The 26761-nt window shown below is 38.5% G+C and overlaps 1 protein-coding gene across 9 annotated transcripts; it reads right to left on the bottom strand.

The window, feature by feature from the left end:
* Window positions 1–9: 9 nt before the first annotated feature.
* slain2 (SLAIN motif family, member 2) lies at window positions 10–26663 on the bottom strand. Of its 9 annotated transcripts, none has more exons than XM_065257115.2 (10): window positions 25965–26663; window positions 23429–23571; window positions 10833–11003; window positions 10431–10601; window positions 10001–10342; window positions 9744–9920; window positions 5373–5453; window positions 2542–2580; window positions 1604–1816; window positions 10–1529 (listed from the first exon to the last, which is right to left on the bottom strand). In XM_065257115.2, the coding sequence occupies exons 1-9, from the start codon at window positions 26423–26425 to the stop codon at window positions 1611–1613; spliced, it is 1791 nt and encodes a 596-aa protein (XP_065113187.1). In that variant the 5' UTR covers window positions 26426–26663; the 3' UTR covers window positions 10–1529; window positions 1604–1610. The 9 variants fall into 9 exon arrangements, with proteins under 9 accessions (XP_065113187.1, XP_065113184.1, XP_065113185.1 ...); XM_065257112.2 differs by having other exon boundaries at window positions 1615–1816; window positions 25965–26658; XM_065257113.2 differs by having other exon boundaries at window positions 1615–1816; window positions 9780–9920; window positions 25965–26657.
* Window positions 26664–26761: the final 98 nt, after the last annotated feature.

Genomic DNA, 26761 nt, shown 5'->3' with positions numbered 1-26761 from the left:
ACCACACAGCATTTTTTCCATTTTATTTGAAATGATTTAACACAGGGGAAACAGAGCATTATGTTTGTGAAGATATAAAAGGTTTTACCAAAAAACAACCCACAAAATGGCATGTCACGTATTCATGACCATACTAGGCTCAAGCATTCGTCTAACTCTATATCTCACCACACAAAGGCATCTCATCATTTTATAAATAAGCCTCTTATCATAGCATAGTATTCAGTCATAAATATCAAGGGGCTTTTATGACATAAGTTTGTTACAAAAACAAATATAAACTTTATCAAAGCAATTACAAAAACTGAGCAAGAAATGCAAAAAAAAAAAACCCTGAAGTAAATAATATTGGCAAAAAAAGCAATGGGCACAAACCAAAAAAATAATAAAATCTGAAGCAATTACAGAATTATAAATTATAGGCACTCATTGAAAAAACGAACTTGCGCGGTCTCGATAGTGTGCTTATGTGCAGCATGATGTCATCACTATATGCGGTAATGCCAATCATACAGTGGTAAGCGCCATTTCATTTCTTGGCCATCTATCGGTTACACTCAGAGAATAACAAATGACATGACCAGGAATTTTCCTAAATTAACAGCACATAACCACTACACTTCACCCGCACAAATCTTTTTACGACCCCTGCCACTGAGACATTAACACTGGGACTGATGAATCAACTGATGAATTACCGATCAACAAGTTTGACGAAACAACAGTGTACCCAATTAAATTTAAAGTCTCAGACTTTTATATTCAGTGAATCACTCAATTTCCATTTAGGAAATACAAATACATATCGGGACATTTTCCCGCTCTGTCTCATGACCGATTTCTTTCAAAATCAGAAAAAAGGCTGATTTGTGCTTGCACAATTGTTCACAAACTCTAATATGCTTCCAATATTGTTCAGACAAAAATGCTTTGGAAACGTAGCTTTGCAGTTGAGGTTGACATTCAGAAAGAAAAAAAGCTGAGAAAATTATAATAATTAGGCATTAGATCGATATATATTTAGATTTATAAAAAACAAATACTGTTTGGATATTCTTTGAAAGAAATATGTTAAATAATGGTTTCAAATAAATAACAGACCACACAGATATGAAAGACATTCGGACTAAATGCAACTGCCACGGCATTGACTCTTTCCCATGTGAATTTCAGCAGCCAAAGAATTTAACTGCCACTAAGAGAAAATAAGCTTTTCGGCTCATTTCTTGTGTGGTGGGTTGGGGATTTGCAAGCGTGATTGTGTATTCTTTTGCTGTTTGCTAGGTGAGGGCGCCTCCAAGTGGCTAAATCCCAGTCTGATTCTTTGGCGTCCTGTGATGTCCAGCCTGCCTTCCGCATCAAGTCATTATAATCTGTTTGGAAGAATGAGTCTCTTATTTGCGTTGTATCTTCATAAAGTGCCAGGTTGTACTACTGTTTGTGCTGCTGGTTCTGGGCATGCTCAGTAGCAGCCCTCTCTCCAGCTCTCGTCTCTGATACCACTGTATGTCCTTGGAGCTGGCAGAGACCTGTGGAGCACAGCCAGTCAGTATACAGCACATCTCGCACACTTTATGGGAGGTTTATAATAAAGCGTGCTCACATTATCATTACCTGCGCACAGGCTGGACCAGTTTGCTCCGGGGAACCGGTAAACCTCCACCAGCACTGGGGCGTGGCAGACCGCTGCGGGGTGGGGCTATAGAGCGTGTGGGCGTGGCTGTGCCTGAACCATGATTAGACATGACCTTCATAGGCTGCCGTAGGGCCAGAGGAGACGGGGCAGCAGGAGTCCTTAACTTACTGGAAGAGGGCACTGTAGAGCAGAGATGAGAATAAATGAGCAAAGATTTAAGGAAATAAATTGAATTTAAGGTGAGGTGAGAGATGCAATATTATTATATGAACAGAGACTATAGGCATATCTTGTTATGGACTGAATAAATAACCCATAAGTGCTTTTATTCAGTAACTTTGCATCTGTCTGAGTAACACCTGATACAAGCCATTCAAGAGATCAAAGTCATGGTTAATGGAAATAGGGTACATATTTTCAACAAAAATGTGTATATTGAATATATATATAGCACATAAAAAAGTCAGGATGCAAAACCTGAAAACCAAATCGGCTCTATTTCATAGGAATTTTATACCCATGTTTATATTCATTTTATCCAATAATGAAATAAACACAGCAGAACTTTACATCTATGAATAATTCACATTCACGACCACAACAAAATGTCTACTTGCACTTGCATGATGACATTGCATGAACACAAAGCTAGTACACAATAATTAGTTATTATATAAATAAATGAATGAATGAATGAATGAATAGATGGATGGATTAAAACAGCCTTGATGAACTTGATGTCGTGTTTACAGATATTTTCCACAAAAAAGTCAAATACGGAGCCCTGCTTGCAAAAATGAGGGAAATATAAAAATCACAGTACAGACGGATCACTATTCACACATACACTTGCACAACATTTAATATATCACAGCAGTGAAATATCTGCATCCGTGGATACTCACTGAAATCTGCTTCCTCTCCAAAGCAACACGAGAGAGGAACTGGATGAGAGATGGAAAAGAGAGATTGGGTTTGCATGCGCTCATCGTGCTGATCGATTCACAGTCCACAATCTGACGAACAGCTCAATACCATCAAACATTTCTTAAAGAGTGCAACTGACCGACGTTACTTAAAGGAACAGTGCATCCAAAAATGAAAACTTAAAGGGATAGTTCATCCAAAAATGAAAATTCTGTCATCATTTACTCACTCTCATTTGTTACAAACCCGTATACATTTCTTTGTTCTGATAATCACGAATGAAGATATTTTGAGGAATGTTTCTAACCAAAACCATTCGTGATAACAGAATTTTCATTTTCGGGTGAACTATCCCTTTAAGGAATAGAAGGGCAGATATTTCAAGATCCTCTTTTTCATAGAACAACAAACAGTTCATAGTAAACATGCTGTTTTTGAGTAGCTTAAAAAAATCATGTTGTGCTCCACTGAAAATAATAAGCATGCAGGTTTAGAAATGCAATATTTGCTTGTTTAAATTAGTGCTGGTCAAAGATTCATCGTGATTAATTGCATACAAAATAAAAGTGATTTTTTTGCATAATATATGTGTCTGTGCTGTGTGTAATTATTATGTATATATAAATACACACACATTCATGTATTGATGCATTTCTAGTTGAGGGCGCCTCCAAGTGGCTAAATCCCAGTCTGGATGTCCTGTGATGTACAATTCATGCATTTAAGAAACATTTATTTGTGTATATATATATTTATTTATATTTTTACATATTATATATTAACAATAAAAATGGATATACAAATAAAAATGTTCTGAAATGTATATATGTATGTGTGTTTAAATATACATAATAATTACACACAGTACAGACACATATATTATGCAAAAAAAATAACTTTTATTTTGTATGCGATTAATCTTTGCCCAGCACTAAAATCTATGACAACCAGGTTTGTTTAATTTTGGTCATAAAATGACTTTCAAGAACAAATAAGTATGTGGATGATGTGGAGCAGCATATACACAAGACACATGGCAACATCAGTCACTATACCAGTGCTTTTTAATCCTGGAAAACACTGACCTATACAATATTGCAAAGAGACCAAAGACAGGTGAACAATCCACGCTTATCAACCGATACAACACTCAACCATATAGTTCATGACAGATTTAAGAGTTACAGTGGCAGGGAAACAGCCCTTGGTCATTACTTAAAGGCGGGGTGCATGAACTCTGAAAGCCAATGTTGACATTTGAAATCACCTAAACAAACACGCCTCTACCCCAATAGAATCTGGATCTTCTTTTGATAGACCCGACCCACAAATACCAACCCAGGCAACGATGTCGGTTAGTAGACACGCACCTTACTGCAAGTGTGTTTTGGTACTCGGCCCGACATGTTTTTAAAAAATCATGCACCCCGCCTTTAAAAAATAATTTTGTTTATCAAAATGTTAAGCATATTGGTCAACCCCTAGTGGTAAAGGGTCACGTGCTGCGTTTTCATTTGTCTTTGATGTGTTAAAAGCTGTTTGTGCATATAGACGATCCAGAAAGTCTTAAACCCAAAAAGATATTCTCTTTAAAAGTTAAGACTTATCCACACCTTCTTAAAACGTCTCATTCAAACACGCCCTCACATTTTTTTGTTACTGTGTGGAAAGATGTGCATAACACCGCCCAAATGTATATGCAAAGAAAGAAGGTTTAAATTTTATTCTTGCTGTAGTGTTGTTGCTGCCGCCGCCATGTTGTGGAGCTTTGGGAACTAAAAATCCAAATATGATAAGAGGCGTAAGGATTTCTTTCACACACTTGAGGTATTTGGCCAATCACAACACATTTAATAACTAGCCAATCGTGCCGCACTTTTTAGAAATGATGAGCTTTGTAAAAATCAGTGCGTTTCAGAAAGGCAGGACACGGAGGAGTTTTTAACCTTAAACCGCATTTGCATTACACCAAATACACAAAATAATGTTCTTTTTAGCAATGTCATATGACCGCTTTAAAAAATGTGCTATATAATAATAAAGCGAAAGAAAAAAGATATGTATTTTAATTATATGGAAAAGAGGAACATGAACATCCGACCTAAGATCTTCATAGATCTACAGGAGAGAGAAAGGTATTTTGGACCAACATGAGGGTGAGTAAATTGTGTAATCTCCTAAATGTCCAATGAACAAATTTAGATATCAGCATGCTTAACCCCAGTCCAAATCCTCCATAATCCTCAGTTCTCATACGGTTAACCTGCCAGCAACTAGTGTCAGCCTTTTATAACCGTGCATGTGTTCACAGACAGCTTCACTATTTTTATTCGCCTCAGTTTTACTACCAAAACTGGCACAGAATGGCACCTGTCTGTCTACTGCACCAGTGTCACAAGAGATGCAATGAAGGATTTGCTTACAAAAGCACTTTCTGCCAAAACGCAGCAATGGGAAGTGCTGTATAATATAGTAACAAAGTTAAGTCAGTAGTGATTCACTTCCACAATTCAGGCCAGACCACTTTCAGTAAAAATGTCATTTATCTTCTCCATACAGAAACTGATTTTTAACAAAAACCAACCACAATGTTGTAAAATTATTATTAGATACTTCTGCAGATCAGTCCTGCATACTTCTGCAAAACATGCAGTTCACATGAAACATAACCCTACTTCTCTTTTAAACAGACACACGTGTGTCCCCTTTTTGTGTTACTCAAGTCTCAAGATAAGACCCCAGTTCATAGAGACTTTATAATACTTTGGCTGTGATTGGCTATGTCCTGGTAACCCGCTCAGTGAATTACCTCGTAGAGACGTCGGGCTCTGGAGTCTCTCTTTTGGTTTCGGAGACGAGCGGGCAGGCGCTGAGAGCCTTTGGTGCGATGCTGAGATAAGACAAACAGAAATTATGTTTGTGATTTGGGCAAATCTGCTCTCAGCTGCCCACATCCACCTGTAGGCCACCAACACTTACGGTCACCTTTACCCAGAACTGATCCAGAATCAGAATTAACTTAAGAGTTTCAAGAATGCCAGGGAAAAGACAGCCAGCCAGAGATTAATTTTATTAAAGGCAGTGATCCTTCAGCCATTCAGTAAATTCAACGTGCATGGGTAAGACATAACAGCACTTCTAACCAGCAGCCACCAGAGGGCGTCAAATCCAAGAGAAAAAATTAGATCCCAGCGTAAAGGGAAGGCAGGAGGCAGCACAGAGTTGATCTATCTACAGTAAATACATCCAAACAACCAGGCAGGACCTCAGCCAAAGACGCAAGGTGTGAGAAAGAGTCGGGATAGAAGAATGAGGAGGAGCATGCTGAGCAGAAAGGACGGAAATAAAACAAGACCCTCCATGTTATCAGGGGTGGGATGAGAAGCCCGCATCCTTCAATTCTGAAATGACGATCATCTTTATGCAGTGTCTCATTGCAATTGCCGTTTAAGATATTAATGCGGTTTACACTTGGGCACGGAAATGCACGATATTGTAATTAAATATAGATATAACAAAGAATTAAAGGAAAGTAACTCCACCCTCTACACAGATTTCATGGGATGATGTGACCATTGACTGCCCTTATTTACTTTTCAATGATTCACTCTCCTGGCATGAAATTGTCTTTCTTCCATGGGCATTACAGTATTAAGTTCTTAAGTTTTGGAAACATTTGGGTTTCAAATGTGCTCGAAATGATGTCACGGACACGGAGTGAAGACTTAGCTCATGAATACTAAATAGATTATCTACAAATAATTTACCATGCACTTCAGTGGATGCATGGCAGGTGTGTGAAGGTGTTTTGCGTTTCGTTTTTTCCATTGCTTTGGACAGTCAGGCTTTAAGAGGTAATGCTAAGATGCTAATAAAAATGTGATTATGGAAGACTGTCAAGAGATTAAAGAGTCCTATCCAGCAAGCAAAGACACCACAGGGGAAGTAAAAGAGTCAAAATGTGTGTCAAAAGCACAGAATATGAAACCAGATCCCTCTCTATACAGCTTTTATATCAAACATCACATAAATGTCATTAACTTTTTTGTGTGGTGTATGTTTATGATCTTAAAGAGGCAGGGACATACAGTACTGTGCAAAAGTCTTAGGTAACCACCACCACCACCAGACTTGTTGTTTTGGAAGTTTTAATGTCCATACATATTTATTTTTCAATCTATTTTATTACGATACAAACAGAAAAAACAGTCTGTGTTTAGTGTGACCTCTCTTGGCATTAAACACATCTTGAGCGTTTTTGAGCAGAATGAAGTAAAAAAAAACGTATTTCTTTAGAATTAGAAATTAGGATTTAATTTTCCTGCAGTTTCCTGCTATTGCTCAAATGAAAGGGGAGTTTACCCTTAAAACTTGACAGATCAGTTCACATTTTTATACAGTTAAATACTATATACACAGTTCCTGGATTTTCTGGATGTATTCTATTAAAGAGACTGAGAAACAATTATACATGATCACTATAGCATTGCAAAAACAATCAATCTAATTCTGGCATGGTGGCTTAAGACTTTTGCACAGTACTGTAGTGTAAGAATGTGTGTCTGTCAATTTTCTCAAATACTACCGTATTGTCCCAAATATAAGACGACCCCCCTCCTGTTAATAAAATGCTTTTTGAAGAACAACTCTTGTCTTTTATAAAGAAAATGGTTTAATTTGACAATACTTTAAGTCAAAGTGGACCAGTTTGGTTCCCCACATTCTTTAATACTTTTCATATAGCATACAGTACCATATGAAGAGCTCTTTTCCAAAACGCTATAAATCCATTTCAATAGTTTTCAGAAAAAGTACATTTTTTACCTAGACCCACACATTTTGTGAATATTCAATTTATGCTGTTATAATGGATTTTTTGCTCAATCTAAACATGTTGAATAATGATTATTAAATCAAACAACAATATTGTTGATTATAAATTCAAAGTTAATTTAATTTTTTTCAAAACGCTATAAATCCATATATTTTTCCCATAAATGTATGTTTTTTCTTTAAAAAACAAAACAAAACAAATAACAGAATATGCAACATGTACTCAGGGACTCTTCATACTATAAATGAATAAGTAAATTATTCAGATTGTGATATACATTGGAGCCAGTATGAAATAAACAGAATTACACATAACTAACTTGCTATTACTCCCTCCACCATTTCAGTTTTCTCCTTAGCAGGGCATTAGGAACCCCTTTTGCTTGATATATTTTCTCTCTCTCTCTCTCTCTCTCTCTCTCTCTCTCTCTCTCTCACGCTCTCTCTCTCTCTCTCCCTCTCTCTCTCTCTCTCTCTCTCTCGCTCTCTCTCTCTCTCTCTCTCTCTCACACACACAGTTATATTAACCTCACACGCACACACAGCGAGCTCCCCTCGATCTGCTCTCAATGACATACCATGTAACAACGCGCTCATAATGTCCAATCCAAAAAGCAAAACTTTACAGATGTCCCTGCATTGTTCACTACCCACATTTTGTACTTTTGCACGACATTGGTCAATGTATCAAACGCCAGTGTGTCTATCAGCAGGCTATCGAGCTATTCAGTACTTTTCATGTTACGTTAGCAGGCTTCTTCACAGGAAAAAAACTTTATTGCAAACGTACAAAACGGTATTAAACGAGCCAGTTCTGAAACGAAAGTTGTACATACCAAACACTTTGATGAAGATCGCCTTGCAAACGGGTACCTTCTCCGGGTGATGTATTAACATGACATTAATCCTCATTTGAGTAATGAATGAACATAAACAAACATCTGTTCAGAGCGCCGCCATTGGATTGCGTCAAACGCTCATCGAGTTCTGATTGGTCGAGAGGATAAATCGCGTTTAGGCTAAAAATAGGCTCGGCGCTTATCGCGTTTTGGAAAAGAACGGCATCTTGTACCTACATTTTAACAAGGAAATGTAATGATTTGACATAAAACATTCATGGAGCAGTGAATAGGTTCAGTACACAGCCAAATGACCTGACAAACTCATTTTTTTAAAAAATGGCGTTTATCGCGTTTTGGAAAAGAGCTCTTCATATATAACCAGCAGTCCATCTGAAATGAATAAAAATTAGCCAAGCTGTTCATCTCATTGTGAAAAAACACATAGCCTATTAATATTTCATTAACAGTAGAAGTCTGCCTTAATGTAAACTAGAGCTGCACGATGTGAGGAAAAGTTACGATGTGCGATGACATTGTTTAATGTTGCGATGACGATGTGAGTTGCGATAACTATTTTATATTTTTTCATGTTTTAGGGGCCATTCACATGTCGCGCCTAAAAACGCGTGGAAAACGCTAGACACGTAGGTTATTGTCACATGATCTGCACGCTGCGCTTGTGTCATTCTGAAAAGTTAAAATGTTTTTGAAATACCTGGAAAAAACGAGCGCGTCGCACCACGTGCGAGTCGCGACCGCTGCGCTTCCACAGCGTACATACATTTGAAATAATGAACTTGAGCGCGCAATAGACGCAATATGTGAATCACCGCTTCCACAGTACCCGTGTTTGCGCCGTCATCTCTCCTAAATCCAAAATAATTTCATGATATAGCTGAAGTGCTGTTCCTTTTCACCACAAGGTCTTCGTCTGACAACACATTTTCCTCACTCTTCTCTCCTTCCTCCGCCATCGTTTTTGCTAACAGGCACAGCGTCGCAACTGACACCTGACAAATCAATCTGAGCATAGCTGACTTGGGGGTTCCCCTGATTGGCCTAATAGCATGAACGCGCAAACCATGTCTTCAGGACTAAACGTGATAGGTCAAACGTTTATTACATGCGCTTACCGTTTTCCCTTCATTCATCGCGTCAAGGCTGTCTGTTGCGATGTGTTCATTGCGTGAGTTCATATCGCAATGACGATGAAAATTCGATGTATCGTTCAGCCCTAATGTAAACGACTGTAGTTTATTAGGTTGCCTTAGTCTTAGTGTTTATGTGTATTTGGCGCCACCTACCACACTTTTGCGGATGTACAGTATGATGTAATCGTCGTGAGCTCAAATATAAGATAGCATTGTTCATTAAGAGGCATTTTTGTGCAAAAATTTCTTATATTCAGGACAATACCGTATGGTAATATATGTGTGGATCTGCTGTGCATATGCATGTTCATTGGTTTATTTAATGGATGCATGTATGTGAATGAGAATACTCACTGATGAACTGACTTGTGTGTGTGTTTGTACACTCACTGGCAGACTGACTCTGATGTCTGGGTGATCCTCCATTTGGCACTTGCAGATTTGACTCACAGCTCCTGCTGTTTTTGACCGGCTCCGCAGTCGGCCCGGAGCCGGATCGCGTGAGGTTCGGGAGACTACGCCTCAATTTTTCTGCATTGAGAAACCCATCAATGAATCATTTTATTTCTAAATCTAAAATCATGTCTCGTACATCCTAAAAGTATGGCTACCTTCATTCTTAAGTGCGTTGGTCTGGGTGTCATGGCCCTGCAGAGAATGTCGAGGCTGTTGCAGGCGACTCATGATTGGTTGAGGAGAGGCACGGCTGTACTCTAACGAGCGGGCGGGCGAGCGGGAACGGGGCGAGTTTCTGGGAGAGGCGCGGGGGGAGTTTCGAGGGGAGGGGCTGAAGCGGTTGATGGGCGTGTGGTAGGAGTGGTGGACGGCCTCCTCGTCGTCATCCAGGCTCTGGGCGTCCAGCTCTTGGTCGCTCAGAGTTCCGCGTCGTAACGACTGACACGATGAACCGGAGCTACGTCGAGAAGCCGTTGCAGCGTATTCTTGCCTTAAACCTAGAGAGGAAAAACAGATCCTTAGAATGGAGGCTATAATAGACTCGGGCTATAAAGGCACTCTAGATAGAAAAATAACATCACTTACTCTCTTCCTGCATGCGGGCGAGTATCTGCACGTCTGTGACATCATTTAGTTTGTATGTGGTCGATGAACCGACAGAGTCTTCGTCCATCTCTGATGTGCTCAACTCACTGTCTATTGAGGATTGTGGGCTTACCGCCTGTGTATTTCTGTCCGTCGAACCACGTTGGTGACCTACACACACAAACATGAACACACAACAAAGAAATTAATAAAATGTCTAAACGCTATAATGTAATGACGACATTTTGTCATTTTTGGATGAACTATCCCTTTTAAAGTGTGCTTAAACATCACATTCTTGGATTTTCATAGACTACCTAGGGATGGTCTTGCTTTAAGTTTTATCACACACTGGCAAAAACAAATTGATTAATTAATAAAAATTATAACATAGGTCTTTACCTGCGCTGCCGGGCAAAACCAACTGCTTGACAATGGGGACTCTAGATGGCGTGGAGAATGGGGAGTTAAAGCCACTGCTGTATGGACTGTTTGCTGCGTTTGTGCTGTACGGGCTTCCGTAGTTCACTTGAGGACTGTAGGAACTGTTGTACAGACTCCTCCGCTTATTTTCTAATCAAGAGAGAAGCAAAAACAATGTAAGTGAATGTTATGATGCTAATTATACAGAAAAAAATCCTCAAATGAAGAATAATACAGGTCACTCATTTCGACATAAACCAACAAAGGGTTAATAACCATCAATACCATCATAAATGCCTTTTAAAGCATGCATTTTTATGTATGCGTACACAATAGGGTTTATATGGAGTCTATATAAGCATATGGCACTGCCAACTCTAATACAGAGCATCATTCTGAGGCTTGGTAAAGTGCAGTCCGTTACAGACAATGTGGTCTATTCAGACTAAGAGTACAAAGCTTCATACACACACACAGAACAGCTTTACTCAACAGTCATTTAAGTGGATGGCAATGCCATTAACGTCCTGTTATTTCTCTCACACATAGGCTCAATGCAGCCATTGAGTCTCTGTTGAAGCTGCTGATTCAGTAATACAGTCAGGATGCAGTAGTGATGCTCATAGGCTGTTAAAGGGATACTCCAGCCAAATATCAAAATGACCCCATGATTTACTCACTCTCAAGGAATCTGAGATACACATGTCCATCATCTTTCTGACAAACACATTTGGAGTTATTTTAGTAGATGTCTGTGCTATTCAACACTTGGTGGAAAACAGGGAATAACTAATGACTTTCAACCCCACAGAAATTTCGGTGCACCACTAATCCCAATATATCGCCTCGCTCCGCAGCACCGTAACCCATGTACTGTGCCGTGAGACATATGGTATAGCAAGATTCTTGAAGTTTTTAAACAATTATTATTTATTGAAAACCCTAATTTACAGAAATAAATGGAGGAGCTCAGATGCAAAGCATTTTACATATCAGGATCTGTGGGAATTGAACCCACAACATTTGTGCTTGTAAAACAATACTTCACCAGATAAGGCACACTCACCCATCCCAACTGTGTGTGTGTAGCTGGATACTCTAGAGGTCATTACAGCACATTTCCCCTGAACTCCTACTCTTCCTTCCATCTTTCCACCCACCCCCCTTCTCTCGCTTTCTCTCCTATGTAATGACTCTCTTCCTCTATACTCCTGCCATCACTCAGTGTGTGCTTAATTCAGGGAGAACAACAACAACATCATCATGCCCTCTGCACCCACTTCCCTACAGATCAACCACTGAACTGTGTTAACACAGTGCTTACATGATACATGCACACTGCTTGAGAAATTGGAGACAAAAACCGCTACAAGACTGTGCGTGCACACAGCTGCGTGACTTATGAGTTCAAAGGTTTTGTTGATGGGGCAGTACTTAATAATAGCCAGTATTATTTGTGCTAAGGCCACAGTTAGTTTAACAAAATTTTTCTGTGATCACCGTTTTTAAGGTATGAACTGTGTTTACAGAAAATGAATTAAATCATGTAATTGAATTCATGTTTACATTTCAATTACATATTTTTGAAAGAATATTATAATTTAAAAGGCTTTATTTTTACCTGGCATAAACGTTGTATGTTGCTTAAAAATAAAAAATGTATTGTGTCCAGTTGAAAAGTTGATGGTTTATTTATATACAGACATTTGAAAATTGAACACATATTTTGCTTACGGTTTTCATACCGGCCCATGCCTAATCGCCAAAAGCCTTAAGTACAGCGGTCCATTTGTGCTCATTTCTGTGGGTTTCGGCATTATGTGGACCAAATACAGTGGTCATTAAGAGATTTTAAAATTGACATGTTGACATGTCCATTAGCTATTAGGTTTGGATTTTTTACTATAACAACATAACTCCCATAATTATTTTTTATTTACATTATATTATTTAGTTTTGGATGTTTAGAATTTACCATGCAGCTGTTTCACAGAAAGTTATAAAACATTTCAAAACTTCAATGTAAAGTCTATTAATCATTAATAATAACCGGAAATTACAATATCAAGGTGAACAATCGACAAATTGATTATAAGAGAATGTGCGCTAAACTCTGAATGAGAGCACTGATGTGAGACCAGTTCTTTCATACTATAATATAAACAATATGATAAAAGAAACTTATCAAAGGAACACTTGTGCTATAGAGCTCTTAAGATCAAAATGTCTTTTTTATAGGCAAGGCAAGGCAGGGCAGGGCAAGTTTATTTGTATTTCAGGTCATTCAAAGTGCTTTACATAGAAATGAGAAAACCATTTATAAAGTAAAAAACATGTAAAAATAAGAGACATACAATAAATTCACAATAAAAAATAAGTAACTAAGTATTTAAAATAACAACAAAAAAGTGATTTTAATAAAACAGTGTTAAAAAGAACAGTGCCTGTGAGCAGAGAGGTACTGAGATCAGTCTCTAAACAGTTAAAAACCTTTTTGATAAAAGTTTAAGGGAAGCGTATCAAGGCTGCAAGTTGATGCTTTAAGATGTTGTACAGTTTCTTCCAAGGTTTTTAAATCAATTATGTCAAATTTTGAGAAAATGAATGATTTCTGAGGTTGTTGTAATGAGATCTGACTGACCACAGTACAATATGAAGCCGTATTGATCGCCATTCTGATATTACTGATCTTCTCAGAGAAAAGGTTGCAAACTCATTGTATTTGTTGTCAGAGAGCATTTCAAGAGGAACTTGATTTGGGGGGTTTGTTAGTCCCTCTACAGTAACAAAAAGAGTGCTAGTGTTGTTTATGTTGTTGTTTATAATGTTTGAAAAGAAGGTCTGTCTAGCTGTGCCTAGTTCTACATTGAAAGCACGAAGACTGTCCTTATAGATGCTATAATGTACTTCAAGTTTTGTTTTCCGCCACATACGTTCAGCTTTTCTGCATGTTCTTTTCATGCTCTGTACTGCTGTTGTGTTTCTCCAGGGTGCTTTACGTCTGCCAGTGATCACCCTGACCTTTACTGGAGCTATATCATCGATAGCATCTTTAACTTTTATGTTAAAGTTTTCAAGGAGAACATCAACAGAGTCTGCCAATATATTTGGCAACATTGATATAGCATTCATAAATACCTCACTGGTGTTCTCATTTATGAACCTTTCTTTGACATAGACAGATCTAGCATCAGTGGCAGGACTGGTCAATAAATCAAAGTAAACACAGAAATGGTCAGATAGTGCTTCATCCTTGTTAACATTGGATGAAATGTTTAGATTCTTGTTAATAAGCAGATCAAGAGTGTGTCCCCGATTGTGTGTAGGACCTTGCACGTGTTGGGTGGGTCAGATCAAAAGTGTTTAAAACATTTATCAGTTCAATCGCAGTATTGTTTTTTGCATTGTCTATATGAATATTGAAATCTCCAGCGATAACAATAGATGGAAATGATCAAACGAAATGCGTAAACAATAAGGATGAATCATAAAAACGGCTTTGCTAATAATATATTTTGTGTTGGTCCTGGTTTTTCTTGTATCACTGCATGTAATTGCTAGCTAAACATGAAACTAACTGGATGTGATGATACAATGTTTCAACAACAGGTTCCCTTTACTTCTTCAGTATAAAAAACCAATGTAAAGATGATCTTTGACCTTCAGCTAATTGACAGTTCCGTGTATGTGTTAAAAACGAAGCCAAGAGGGAGCTCTGTCCTCATTTACTAGGGACTAGACAAAATCAGGATTGACACAAAGAGCCCGGATCAGTGATGTTTAGATGGCTGTAAGCCACTAACACCAGGACATTAGCATCAAGGACATTTAGCATCAAATGCGAAAGCACATCAGATATAACACTTTCTACTTACAGACAAAAGATGTATACGGTTTAAGATTGTTAAATCATAAAATAAAAGGGGCACACATAACCTAAAATCCTAAAACTGATGCTAAGTGTGTCATGCAAGTGTTTTGAAATAGACAAAAATAGGCTCGCCCTTAAAAACTAGCCTGAAGTGTATCTCGCATTTGTGCATCAAGTCTAGTCCACATGACTGCTTATTCTAGCCGAAAACCACTCACTTAGACAGAGAAAAGATTGACAGATTATAATTCGTTACATTTCTATAGCGCTTTACATATGTAAGCAGAATTTTTTTCTCAACCACCACCAATGTGCAGCATCCACTTGGATGATGCATCAGAAACTGTTGATACTGATGTAACAGACCTGCATAGAAGACAGTAGTAGTTCATTCATGGCCAAGATAACACAAAGATATCAATGGAACATGTGTGTAGGCTTTGTTGTCCGAATTTCCAAAAGTAAAATGTTTTGGCTTAAAGTGAAATATACAGTGCTCGGTAACATCTTGCGTCTTTCTACTGCCTCAAACCAAATGATTTGATGCATGAACCTTTGCTAAAATGCATTCAGCAAGATTGCTCTAAAGCTCTCAAAGTAGATGCTAATCAGATAACCAAATATACATTAGACAAATAAACTATTACATTAACAGAGCATCTATCCCATCAGTGGTTATCAACCTGGGGTCCGCAAAGGGGGGCACGGATCTAATATGCTTTGAGGTCAAATAAAGATGCATACAGTATATATACTGAGCTCCCCAACCCTATATAGGTTTGGGGGGCACAACTGTTGTTTACGTGGGGGCTGACCCAAGGAAAAACATTGGGAACCACTGCCTCATAGGGGCTTTTTGCACCTGGTCACTTCATGTGTTTTCTCTGATCGTAAAAAGACTATCCGATCGTAAAAAGACCAGGTGTAAATACCCTCTGAAACGGTTTTGAGACGGATTTAAATCCGATCGCTCAAACCACTTCAGGAGGGGGTCTGGGATGCATTTTAGATGAAACTGGACAAGTGTAAATACATCTGGTTGATGAAACCACATGTCAGCGCATAACTCCTCCCAAACGTAAGCACGCTACCCGGAAGTAAGCTGGCAAAGAGGCAAACAAACAAAGACGACACGCTCGTTGCTTTATAGAGCGACGACTGAGGGTAAAAAGCTTCCTAGAATCAATAAAAGGGTCCAATGACAAACTCAAATGATATTAAACAAAGAAATAAAACTTTGAAAGAGAGTTTTGTGAACCCTTTCCCCATCATGATTGACCTCTACGTTAAATCATCGCGCCATCACTCTCCTGCTGCTCTGTACTGCTCCAGTTCATGCCGAGCAAGGAGATGTGCATCCCCTACCCAACATACAGTACAACATACAGTAAGTACTGCCTTTTGTTGCATAAACATTGTCTTGCATTTTTTTAAGGCAGAGTAATGAATAGTGTATTTGCATTTTGCGCGAAAGTAAAAGACCGAAATGATATACATTTTGCCAAAAGGCATTTATATGGCTAAATGTAAATGTAAGGGTTTTAACAAATCAAATAGCTATCTGATCAGAGAAAACACATGAAGTGACTAGATGTAAAAAGGCCCATAGGCTTGGCCTTGTTTTCAAGTGATCCTTTGTAGCAAATTACTCTGGTTTTACAGAACTGAAAGCGAAAATACTGAAACAGTTTTAAATGAAGTCTAATAAGACAGCAGGGCTTATTACAGGCCCGAATAAAGCTTGGCTTAAATGTCTGCAAACCTCTGCCTGTCAAGCACAACCCAGTTTTCTTCAGCACAGTGAACATGAGGCTGCGCATCAGCCCATATGAAAGTTGTTTTTGGAGAGCAATAAAAAGTCACCAGAGCAACACGGACTGTTTAAGGACAAACACAGACTGCAAACTACAGAAGAAAGACTTGAGCGTAGTGCAATAACTGAAGAGAGACGCAGTGAGAGAGAGAGAGAACAGCTCATGAATAACGCCAACAGCTGAGTGCTATAGAGACCACAGACAATAAAGAGACTGGGGGTGGATGGAAGAGTAAGAACGACTGAAGGATTCATCAAGAGTGATGTTGAAAGTGAGCAAGATATGACTGATCTATAAAAGAGTGAACACTGAGACAGAAGGAGGGAAAAAGAAAAATGATTGAAAAAGTGAGTTCCAATGTCAAACATGTTGCTATACTGGCATGCAGGGGCAAGCTGGAGGCTGAAGAGAGAGGGCGATAGAGAGATCTATTTATTATGCCATTTCAATCTTATGAGAAAAATAAGGAAAGACAGATGACTATGCTGAAAGTAAATCTCAGCACTACACAACCTATACGAGTCTTTACGGAGCGCTGAACCTGCTGAAATCACTGCATAATACTGTACTAGAAAATAAACAAACTCAACACTGTGTCCTCTGAGGGCTCAGTACTTTTCTTTAAACCAATGAAGGAAAAATCTCATGTGTTATATCTGTTAATAATTTTAATAGTCATTATTCTTAGCTCTGCTCAATATTTTGCTTAATGCATATATGCAACATTTCCAATACATTCAGGTTTTAAAGTTATATATTTTAGGGGTTTTTATGCCTTTGTTTAAAAAAGTATTGTATTAGAGAGTTTACAGGAAAGTGTTGGGTGGAGATAGGGGAGCGGCAAAGGACAGCAGAGACGGGAATCGAACTTGGGTTGCCGTAAGCGCACTTGCGCTATATGTCGACACACTGTCCATGGGGCTATCGGCGGTGACTACATTCAGGTTTAAATTAATCATTTAATTGTAAGTTTAATATTGTGGCTCTATTTTTGAAAACAATTATATGACACACCACCATCAGATTTTTTTTTTTTATTGTCAGTACCCTGTAAAAAGGTCCCAATATGTACCATTTAGGAACTAAAATGCACTCTTTGATACCAAAATATACCTCTGAGGTACTTGAATATATGAATTCTTTAGGTGAAAATGTATACTTTTTGACATGGTAGCGCCCCGTGACAGCTAGGGAATAGAATTTTGTGACCGTATTTTTCAAAATAAAAACTTTAAAGCAACACTATGTAGTTTTTTTTAACCTTTAAATAATGTCTCTAAAATTATTTCAGTTATAGAACAACTTTTAACTGGACAAATTGTACTGTTGCTGCAACCTGAGCAGCCTCCTAGCTGCTACAAGCACATTCTGAAAGTGGCGGTGGAGGGTAGGAAACACAGCCCCGCCCCTCCCCCTGCCTGCAGAAGAGTGTCTGATACTAGGCACTGTTGCCCTTTTCAACCACATGGGGGAGCTGTAAGTCATTTTTACATGGAAACTACATAGTGTTGCTTTAAAATTCATGTCCAAAATGAATGTGGATAAGGAACATTAGGGAGAAAATGGAAAGAATTAAAGGAAACAAAGTCAATGGAACATGTGCTAAAGTCTAATGGAAAAACCTGAATCACTATCTGCCTCAGTTTTTGCCTTTGACCTCATGTCCAGTGAGGTTTGTAACCATGGTAATGAGAACAGCCTCATGCAGGTGTTTGCATTTTTGGGTGAAGTGTGAAGTCCCGGGATGGGTTGCCATGGCTGGACAAACAGACACAGCAAACTGCAGACTACATGAGCAGATTTGCCATCCAAAACCTCATTCACGCAGCACTTTGGTCTGAGAAAACTTCTGTAAAATTGGCTTCTGAGAGGCTTCTGTGTGAACACAAACACGTCCATAAATGTTTTAGGATCGCTCCAATAAAGAGGACCTAGTAACATTGCTGAATATACACGAAAAGCATTTTGTGTGGACAAGACACAGAAACAATGCCGTAAGCGGCGTACCATGAGGACGCAAGTGTCATCGCAAAAATAAGTTATGGTTCAGCTCTTTTGACACAAGGATTTAAACGCAGATCAACAATGACTGCGTTTACATGCAGCCAATAACCCGTTCAAATCCGGAATATTAGCAATAACCCGGTCAGGCACGTCCATGTAAACACCGGCAAAAACCCGAATATGCTCATATTCCTGTTTTTAAAATCCCGAATATTACCCCTGGGTTACCTCTTTTCTAACCCGAAATTTTGGTCATGTAAACGCGCATCGGGATATTCCCATCAAAAGGAACATTGATTTGTGTACTGCGCATGTTCTATTCGCAAGGAATCTTGGTCTTTTGAGTAGAGGAACTTCTTGTATGCGCCAAAAAACCCACAGGGAGTAGAGGTAAGCATGGTGAGAGAGATGCGCCACACTTTTAGAGCGAGGAGGAAACCAATTGCAACAACCGCGTTTTTCACGTTAAATTAATATATAGCTTTTCTTGTTTTTCAAAGCATACATGTATAATAAAGGCCAAATAAATTGTCAATAGTTATGAGAGTAACTTGTGTGAATTTGAATTCAAAATGTAATATGCTATTCATATTTCGTTAAATACTGTGAATGTGTGAAAAAGTTAAAGATGACAGAATAACTGTAGCGTTGTCTGCATCTTGATGCAGTTTCTAAGATTAAAATTACTTTAATTTAACTGATCAACACAAATACAAAGCGGCATATAACTGATTGCTTACCAGCATTAAAACCACTTAAAATAAAAACCTTAGGTTTTTTCTTTGTATACAGCGTCCGCTCCGTGGATAAGGATGTTGCAATAACGCCGGTGGCTTTATTATTAACTGACTCAATACTTATACCTGACATTTAGATATGAAAGTTTATCATCAACAGTACCTGCGTGAAACATTATAAACATTGGTGATCATCTGCCGACTCGACTGTTTCTGCACGTTCTCAGTCCGCTTAATTAACGGCTTTTCGTTCTATTCGCGTGAGGTAAACATTTTTGTTCTGTACCTTTTTACTTGCATGTATTTCTAAATTTTTTCGGCCAAGTAACACTCAGGATATAATGTAAGTTATTATAGATAGCATATAAGCTTGTTCTGAAAGGATGACAATTATAAATATTATCCATCCAGCTTAATTTAGCCAAAATAATGATTTATTCGTTTTCATACTTTATAGATGTTAATTTATCTACTAATATATTATTGAAAATGCCATAAATAAATATTCATTGCCTTCTGTAAGCTATTGCATTCGTTTTGTACATTTACAGGTGCATGAATACTGTCTAATTTTAATTTCTTTAAGACACTGTTGTGTTCTGTATTTACCGATGCTCTGTAAATATGCACTTAAAAAACCTCCTCATAAAAGGAAAGACATGTAACTTAGCTTACCCTGCTTCTACATCGGTGCAGCTTGGTCTGGATTTAAATAATAATTTTATTTTAGTAAATGAAGGCGGTAAAACCGCATTGCGCAATAGTGAGCCACGCAAAATCACCGCATTTACCTTTTAATCACAGTTTACATCGGGATATTGCCAATTCCATGTATACAGTGGTAACTCTCTCTGCTCACGCATGTAAACGGGTTATTCCGAATGTTTCAGAAACCCGAAACCCGACCTTAACCTGACCATAACCCGAATATTTACAGCATGTAAACGTAGTCAATGAAACTGGACTGAAGCAGAGATCAGGGGGCTTGTCACTATCTGCGCTGAAGCTGAGAATCATTCACAAGCATGGCAGAACAGTGCATCACGTTCTCCTTATGATCTTGTCATAAAATGCAACTAAATTAGCAAACTTCAGACGCTGGGGATCTTTACGTTTTTTTATTAATGCACGCACAGATTCGGGAAAATCATTGTCAGTGTGAATGAACCAAAAATCAAATGATTCCGGACAAATCCCGGACACATTTTCCGTGTATTTTCCATTACCTCTGTGTGAAAAGTTGGGTGGAGTGATTTTTACAACTCTGACTGAACTCTCTGCTCCTCACCAGGGGGTTCTCGGGTGCTGCGAGCAAATCACTCTGCCCAAATAGCAGTGCTTCACCTTCTGAAAATATAGTTCCCAGTATGTATACTGTTAAAAGATTGCGGTGTCTCTTATGACCTTGTTTTTTGTACACGGTGTGACTATACAAATCACAACAGATAAATAGGAAAATGTTAGCGTTATGTTGTCACTTATTGGGAGCATTATGCTAGCTGGAGCCATTCACTTCCAGTCTCTTTGCTAAGCTAAGCTAGTGGGGGCTGCGTCAGACAAAGTTACAGCACGCACGGAGATGAGAAAGGTATGACTTATCTAACTCTGGGGATACAGTGAATAAGCTAAATTCCCAAAATGTGGGCTTGTTCCTTTAACTAATCTAGGACTGTCCCTAACAATTATTTTGTTTATTGATATTGATAATAAAGTAATTTGATAATTTTTGGTAAAAAAAATAGACCTAAGTAAGCAATAACCTTTAAAATTATATAATAACAGTGATGCAATTCCTAACTAAATATAATAGTAAACTTTAAAAATTGTTAATATTCATTAATAAGACAGTCTTTATAATGTAGGCAGTCTACGAATGCGACCTCTGAAGGATGCAGCCTTTTGTTTGAGAAACGGCCAGCATTTCATCTCCGCGAGAAATCTTGTGACATAATTTCCTCGTTGCACGAGATTTCGTTACACCCCTACCATTTAATGCATTTAAACAGGTAGCATTCAACTTTCTGTTCACAACCTTCTAAACCCTGATTTGAAATGCTCTATATTGACAACAGAAGTTAAAGGGACTTTTTTTGAAAATATGCTAATTTTCCAGCACCCCTAGAGTTAAACATTTGATTCTTACCGTTTTGGAATCCATTCAGCTGATCTCCGGGTCTGGCGCTAGCACTTTTAGCATAGCTTAGCACAATCCATTGAATCTGATTAGACCATTAGCATCGTGCTCAAAATAACCAAAGAGTTTCGATATTTTTCCTATTTAAAACTTGACTCTTCTATAGTTACTTTGTGTACTAAGACCGAGAAAAAATTAAAGTTGCGATTTCCTAGGCAGATATGGCTAGGAACTATACTCTCATTCTGGCATAATAAACAATGACTTTGCTATCGTAACATGGCTGCATGAGGCGCAATAATATTACGCAGCAGAGTTTAACACTAGGGGAGCTGGAAAATGACCATATTTTGTGGAGTGTCCCTTTAACTATTGACCATATTGAATACTTTATTACACAGAAGCGATCTAGAAGCAGTCTGCTCCCTGGTTTTTGTAACAGTATTCACGTTAAATGTGTGTCTGGTGACAGCTTAAAATGCTTCCAACATGTACTAGATTTTGAAACATAGACTATTAGTCAACAACAACAACAGTTTCTTAAACTCTTATATATTTACTTTATTAAATGGACCATTGCTTCAGAAAAGACTTCTTTATTTCAGAGGAATGACAATAAACCTAGTTTGACTTTAAAAGATCATATAAGATGCTGAATCAGGTTTAAAGTTCAGTAGCCTTTTGTGTGAAACCGCTGATCTATGCAAACACATCTTCTCTTTTACTGTCACACACCTGTACACATCCGCTAACATAGCAACAAACCTTTTTGAAGACAGAAAATAAAAAGCATAAAGAAAAGGAAACACAAATGAGACGGAGAGACACAAAAGCTTTAAAGGTGTGTACACTCGGAAGAAGACTTTCATGCATCTCACATGACTAAACTTGCTCACTTTTCCTCTCGCAAAAACTGCGAATGACTCAGGTAACTTGGAAACCACACCACACATACTCTGCAAAGTCAGCAGCATACCCACCACCAGCAATAAGCTTTACACACTCCTACAGGATTAAACGTGTACAAAACTCTACCAACATCTCAATCAAGTGTCTTCTTCTAATAGTTGTTTAGGAATAAATGTAATGTGAATAATATCATAACTGATTAGTAATAATAACAACAACAATATATGAAACTAGCTCTTCCATGTGAAAGCCTTACATTGTTCCGCCTGCTCCATAATGACATTACAATCCCATTTAAAACAATGACATCATACACTTGTCTGTCTCGCACAACGATGAGCGATTCACACCTGGCACGGTTTCAAAAGTTAACTAAAGGCTGATGCTGCAGAGAACTCAGATACTCAATACTGTACTATTATTACCAGTTAACAAGACAAACTGTTTCAAGCAGGACTTATCTTTGAAAATGACTATAACTCAAAAGGATCTCTCAGAGAGGGACATGATGCAAATCTCAGAATAAAACTGAAGCGCAGTGATTGCGCTTTTTTAAGAGCGACAACCTTTGTCACGTCATTCACTTGCTGAGTGATATTGCATAAATATCAGCTGGGGTTAGAAGTCTCGGTTAGGTAGTCACATGTCAGTATGTTGGCGTGTAGACAGTCAGTGCTCATCTATCCTGAGCTCCTCAATTTAAGACATGTCACATGGGCATACCTCACTAAAACAGTAATAGCCTTTCTGACTACAAATAAGACTGAGGTGATAACTCTGTCCTATAATTAGATAAGAAATGTGTGGACGGACAAACAAACAAACAAAAATACTTTTAAAATTTATTCCTGTGAGCTGCCACACCACATGTTGGAAACACATTCACAGGTCCTGATCCCAAGAACAAAATGGGAATAAGAGAAATCAGAGCCAAAATAAAGCTTAGTGAATGGGTAAAGGGCAAAGTGAAAAAAATAGCAGGTGACTGATAAGGAGGAAAGTGATATCTCAATCTCTAAGGTAAACATTTAGGCATTTTACATTTAATCCAATCAAATGATCAGAAGCTATCAATTAAAAAGAATAAAAAGTGTGTGTGTTAATACCTGACATGGTAAGGTCAAGTCTGTGTATAAGAGAGCGTTTAGCAGACTCCATATCAGGACTTGGATTATCCAGAGCTTGTCTGCACCACACAATGGGACTCAAGGCTTTTTGTAGAGGACTGTTCAATTTTGCCTCATATAACCTGCGAACACACAACCAAGAGGTCAGTCACATGGCATAATAAACACAAACATTTAAACATAAATATTTAATAAAGAAACATGCTGAGTGAGGAAGTTCGAGGATGCTTCGATTAACAGTAGCCTCAAAATAAAAACTGGCCTGCTCCCGAATAAGCCAATGACGTTTTTTATCATCCTCAGGGTGAGGGGTAAACTGCATTCTGTAAACAGATCTTTAATATTGTGCAAGCCGAAGCAGCTTTGCTTAGTCATTGAGACCTGAATTATTAAGGCTATTAAAGCACTGGCACAGCACTGTATTGGTGAGCAGATCAGCTGTGTGTTTACTATATGTTAAATATATAAGAAAAGATAATATCATATGACAACTGGACTGGAAGAAACGGGTATTAGTTAAATAATAATATTGTGGGTCAGCTTGAAATGTCTTATCTGCGTATCTTAACTGGCATGACTGCAAACTTGGCAATAAAAAAAAATCACATTAGCAAATGGAAGGCCAGAAACAAACACCTGTCAGGGTTTAGAAATATCCATTTAAGGGTAAGAAGGTTCAAAAATGCTGGAGAGATGAAGGGAAAGATGGAAAAGAAATGGGAGATGAGGGAATATACAGAAATTTTATGTATTAGTTGTGTTCTCTGCCAGTCGGTTGGCAACTATTGGTCTGGTTTACCTCATGGCAAGTTGGTAACAAGTCATCCAAAGTATTTTTGCAGTCATAATAAAGGAATTTGTAGGCCACACAAACAATCAAAATATATTTGGGTGGATCTAATAGTGTACAGCGAGAGTCACAAAGCACATCGGATTTCGAGAGATGTTTGAATAACTGTGCCCCTTGTCTACTCATGTCAGGGGTTCATTGATTCAACATAATTATAAACACATTATCTTCTAATCTTGTTAACAGATTTGCTAACATATTTTAAAAGAAGTGTGATTAACCTTAGTCCGATCCTAATCATTTGTGTTACCTTAAAGGAACAGTATGTAGGATTGTGGCCAAAACTGGTATTGCAATCACAAAACGTGTGGCTAAAACTGGTACTGCAATCACACAGCTGGTGGCCAATATACCAAACGACAACATAAACATCAGTTGAGGGCTGCAACTCCACTTTTTAAATGACAATATCCTGGCCAGACCGCTGTTGTGAGTGATATAAGTATTTGAAATGAAAATTATTTCTTAATGTCTAGTGACATTTTAGGGCCATTTAATGATTAATTGATATAAATTTCTTACATACTGTTCCTTTAAATAACAGTAAATCAATAAAAAAGGGCACAGAAAACACAATCTTATCTTTTTATCACCATGACTAAGATGATTACATCAATAATGTGTCCTCAATGCTGTATTTAAAGCTGATCGGTTTAGTGTGTGACAAGAACATTTTCTGTCCTATCAACTCCAAGTAAATCTAAAATTAGTTAGTGGTATAACAGGTGTCATTGACTTGCAGGTATCCAGCTGTTGCTTTCCCAGCAATCTGCTTATACTTTGAAACAAACAAGATCTGAGGATCGGATTACACCATTCAATCTCTGTAAATTAATCTGAACCACAAAATTACACAGACACTGATTGAAGCAAACACAAACAATGGATTATACACTGACACTCATCCAGACAAGCAAAACAAACAAAAAAACCTGATAAACTGACAAGATCAAGATATCTCAGACTTAAGCAAAAGCAAAGAGGTAACGTGATCAGGATAAAAATAATTTTTTATGCATGTGCAGTGTGTAATAACCATGTTTTTGGCAGATTGATTAATATTTGTATAACCATAGTTAAAAGTATGGTTAAACTATGGCAACAGTAGCATGACCATCATGGCAAATTATAAGTTACTATGGTTTTACTACGAATACCAGTTAAACAAGGTTTTGACAGTATTGGAAAATGACATAATGTCTGTAATTTAGCTGCTTTATACATCCTGACAAATAATCTAAAAATCTGCGACATATAAAGCATCTTTCCAGTCAGCACTCTGTTGCTTGCTGCAACACAGGACGTGTCTTTCATGCCCAAATATGCAGTCTCTGTCTAGTAAGCACACTAGATTTTGGTACAGAGCCATTGACAGACCGACATAAGTACCCACATTAAAACAAAGATGACAAATGGGCATTATTGACAGGCGTACTGCAGTAAATGGTTTAAACAAACTAAAACTAATACCAACCCTCGTGCAGAGGGACAGTGAGTGACTACGTATTTAATGCAACAATAATCAATGCATCACGCGCATTCCTACAAATACTCGTCATTCTATGCGGCGTCGCCAAACAGCTGCGCGCGCCTGTCAAACGCTCAACACATGAAGGGTGTGTGACCGGGGTTAAACACCCGTCAGGAAAACCCAATTGTACTAACCAACTGTCTTCATCCTCATTGAGGCAATCCATGTCTTCCAGATCGAGAATCTCCACCTCATCCAGTACTGAAGTTTCCCCGTCCTCGATAAAATCCGAATCGTTGTAATAAGACGAGAGGCTCGTTTTAGATGGGGTACAAGAACCAATGTCACTGTCATAACCCCCACCATAAGTACCGCCGTGATATGATCGTCTCGGGCTCATCCGTGAGTTCTCCAAAGCACCGGTGAAACCCCTCGATCCGCCGAACCCCACCCCAGTGAACCCGGCGAGCCCCGCCGCCGCACCCGGAGACTCGTACCCGGCGCTCATGGGTCTTGTGTTCCCGCCGGAAGAATTGGAGGAGAGCAGACTGGATCGGCTCCGGAGCTGCTCATTCTGCTGCTCGAGTTTCTTCACCAAGTCTTGAAGCTTCCGCACCTCCAAGTCCGCGTTTATGTTTGAGTTAATATCCTCCATGGTTAAACCGACGATGTGACCGGTTGTGTCTGTCAGGTTTGATCAACTACCACCAAAGTCAAAAAGTTAGCAAGCCTTTTTCGAAAGGTGTTTAAAGGGAGCGCTGTCAACACCGTGACTTGAAAGTTACTAATCCTATCGTCGTCATCTTCTCCGAGCATTAGTACACACTATGAACTCCGTCGCCATCTTTACCGTCCGCCAGTCGCGCTAACTGGAAAATCTTTGAGAAACTAGAGGTGTCAGACGTCATCACGCGTCTAGGCGGGGACGAGCACGTTTTGGGAGCGACCGTTCACCAGAACGCGCACCTTAACCCCACAATAACAATGCAAG

Source organism: Paramisgurnus dabryanus, chromosome 12 (assembly GCF_030506205.2).
Source record: "Paramisgurnus dabryanus chromosome 12, PD_genome_1.1, whole genome shotgun sequence".
In the NCBI taxonomy this organism is placed as follows: Eukaryota; Metazoa; Chordata; class Actinopteri; order Cypriniformes; family Cobitidae; genus Paramisgurnus; species Paramisgurnus dabryanus.
Note: the sequence above shows the minus strand (reverse complement) of the source record. Positions and strands in the feature narration are given on the sequence as shown.

Bases quoted from the DNA above. Each gene is read 5' to 3' on its own strand.
- slain2 (XM_065257112.2), bottom strand. From the start codon at position 26,425: ATGGAGGATATTAACTCAAACATAAACGCGGACTTGGAGGTGCGGAAG. The intron at 9,921-10,000 runs GTAGCCATACTT...TTCTCAATGCAG, and splicing joins CAACGCACTTAAGAATGAAG to AAAAATTGAGGCGTAGTCTC. The intron at 1,817-2,541 runs GTGAGTATCCAC...TCTGCTCTACAG, and splicing joins TGGAGAGGAAGCAGATTTCA to TGCCCTCTTCCAGTAAGTTA.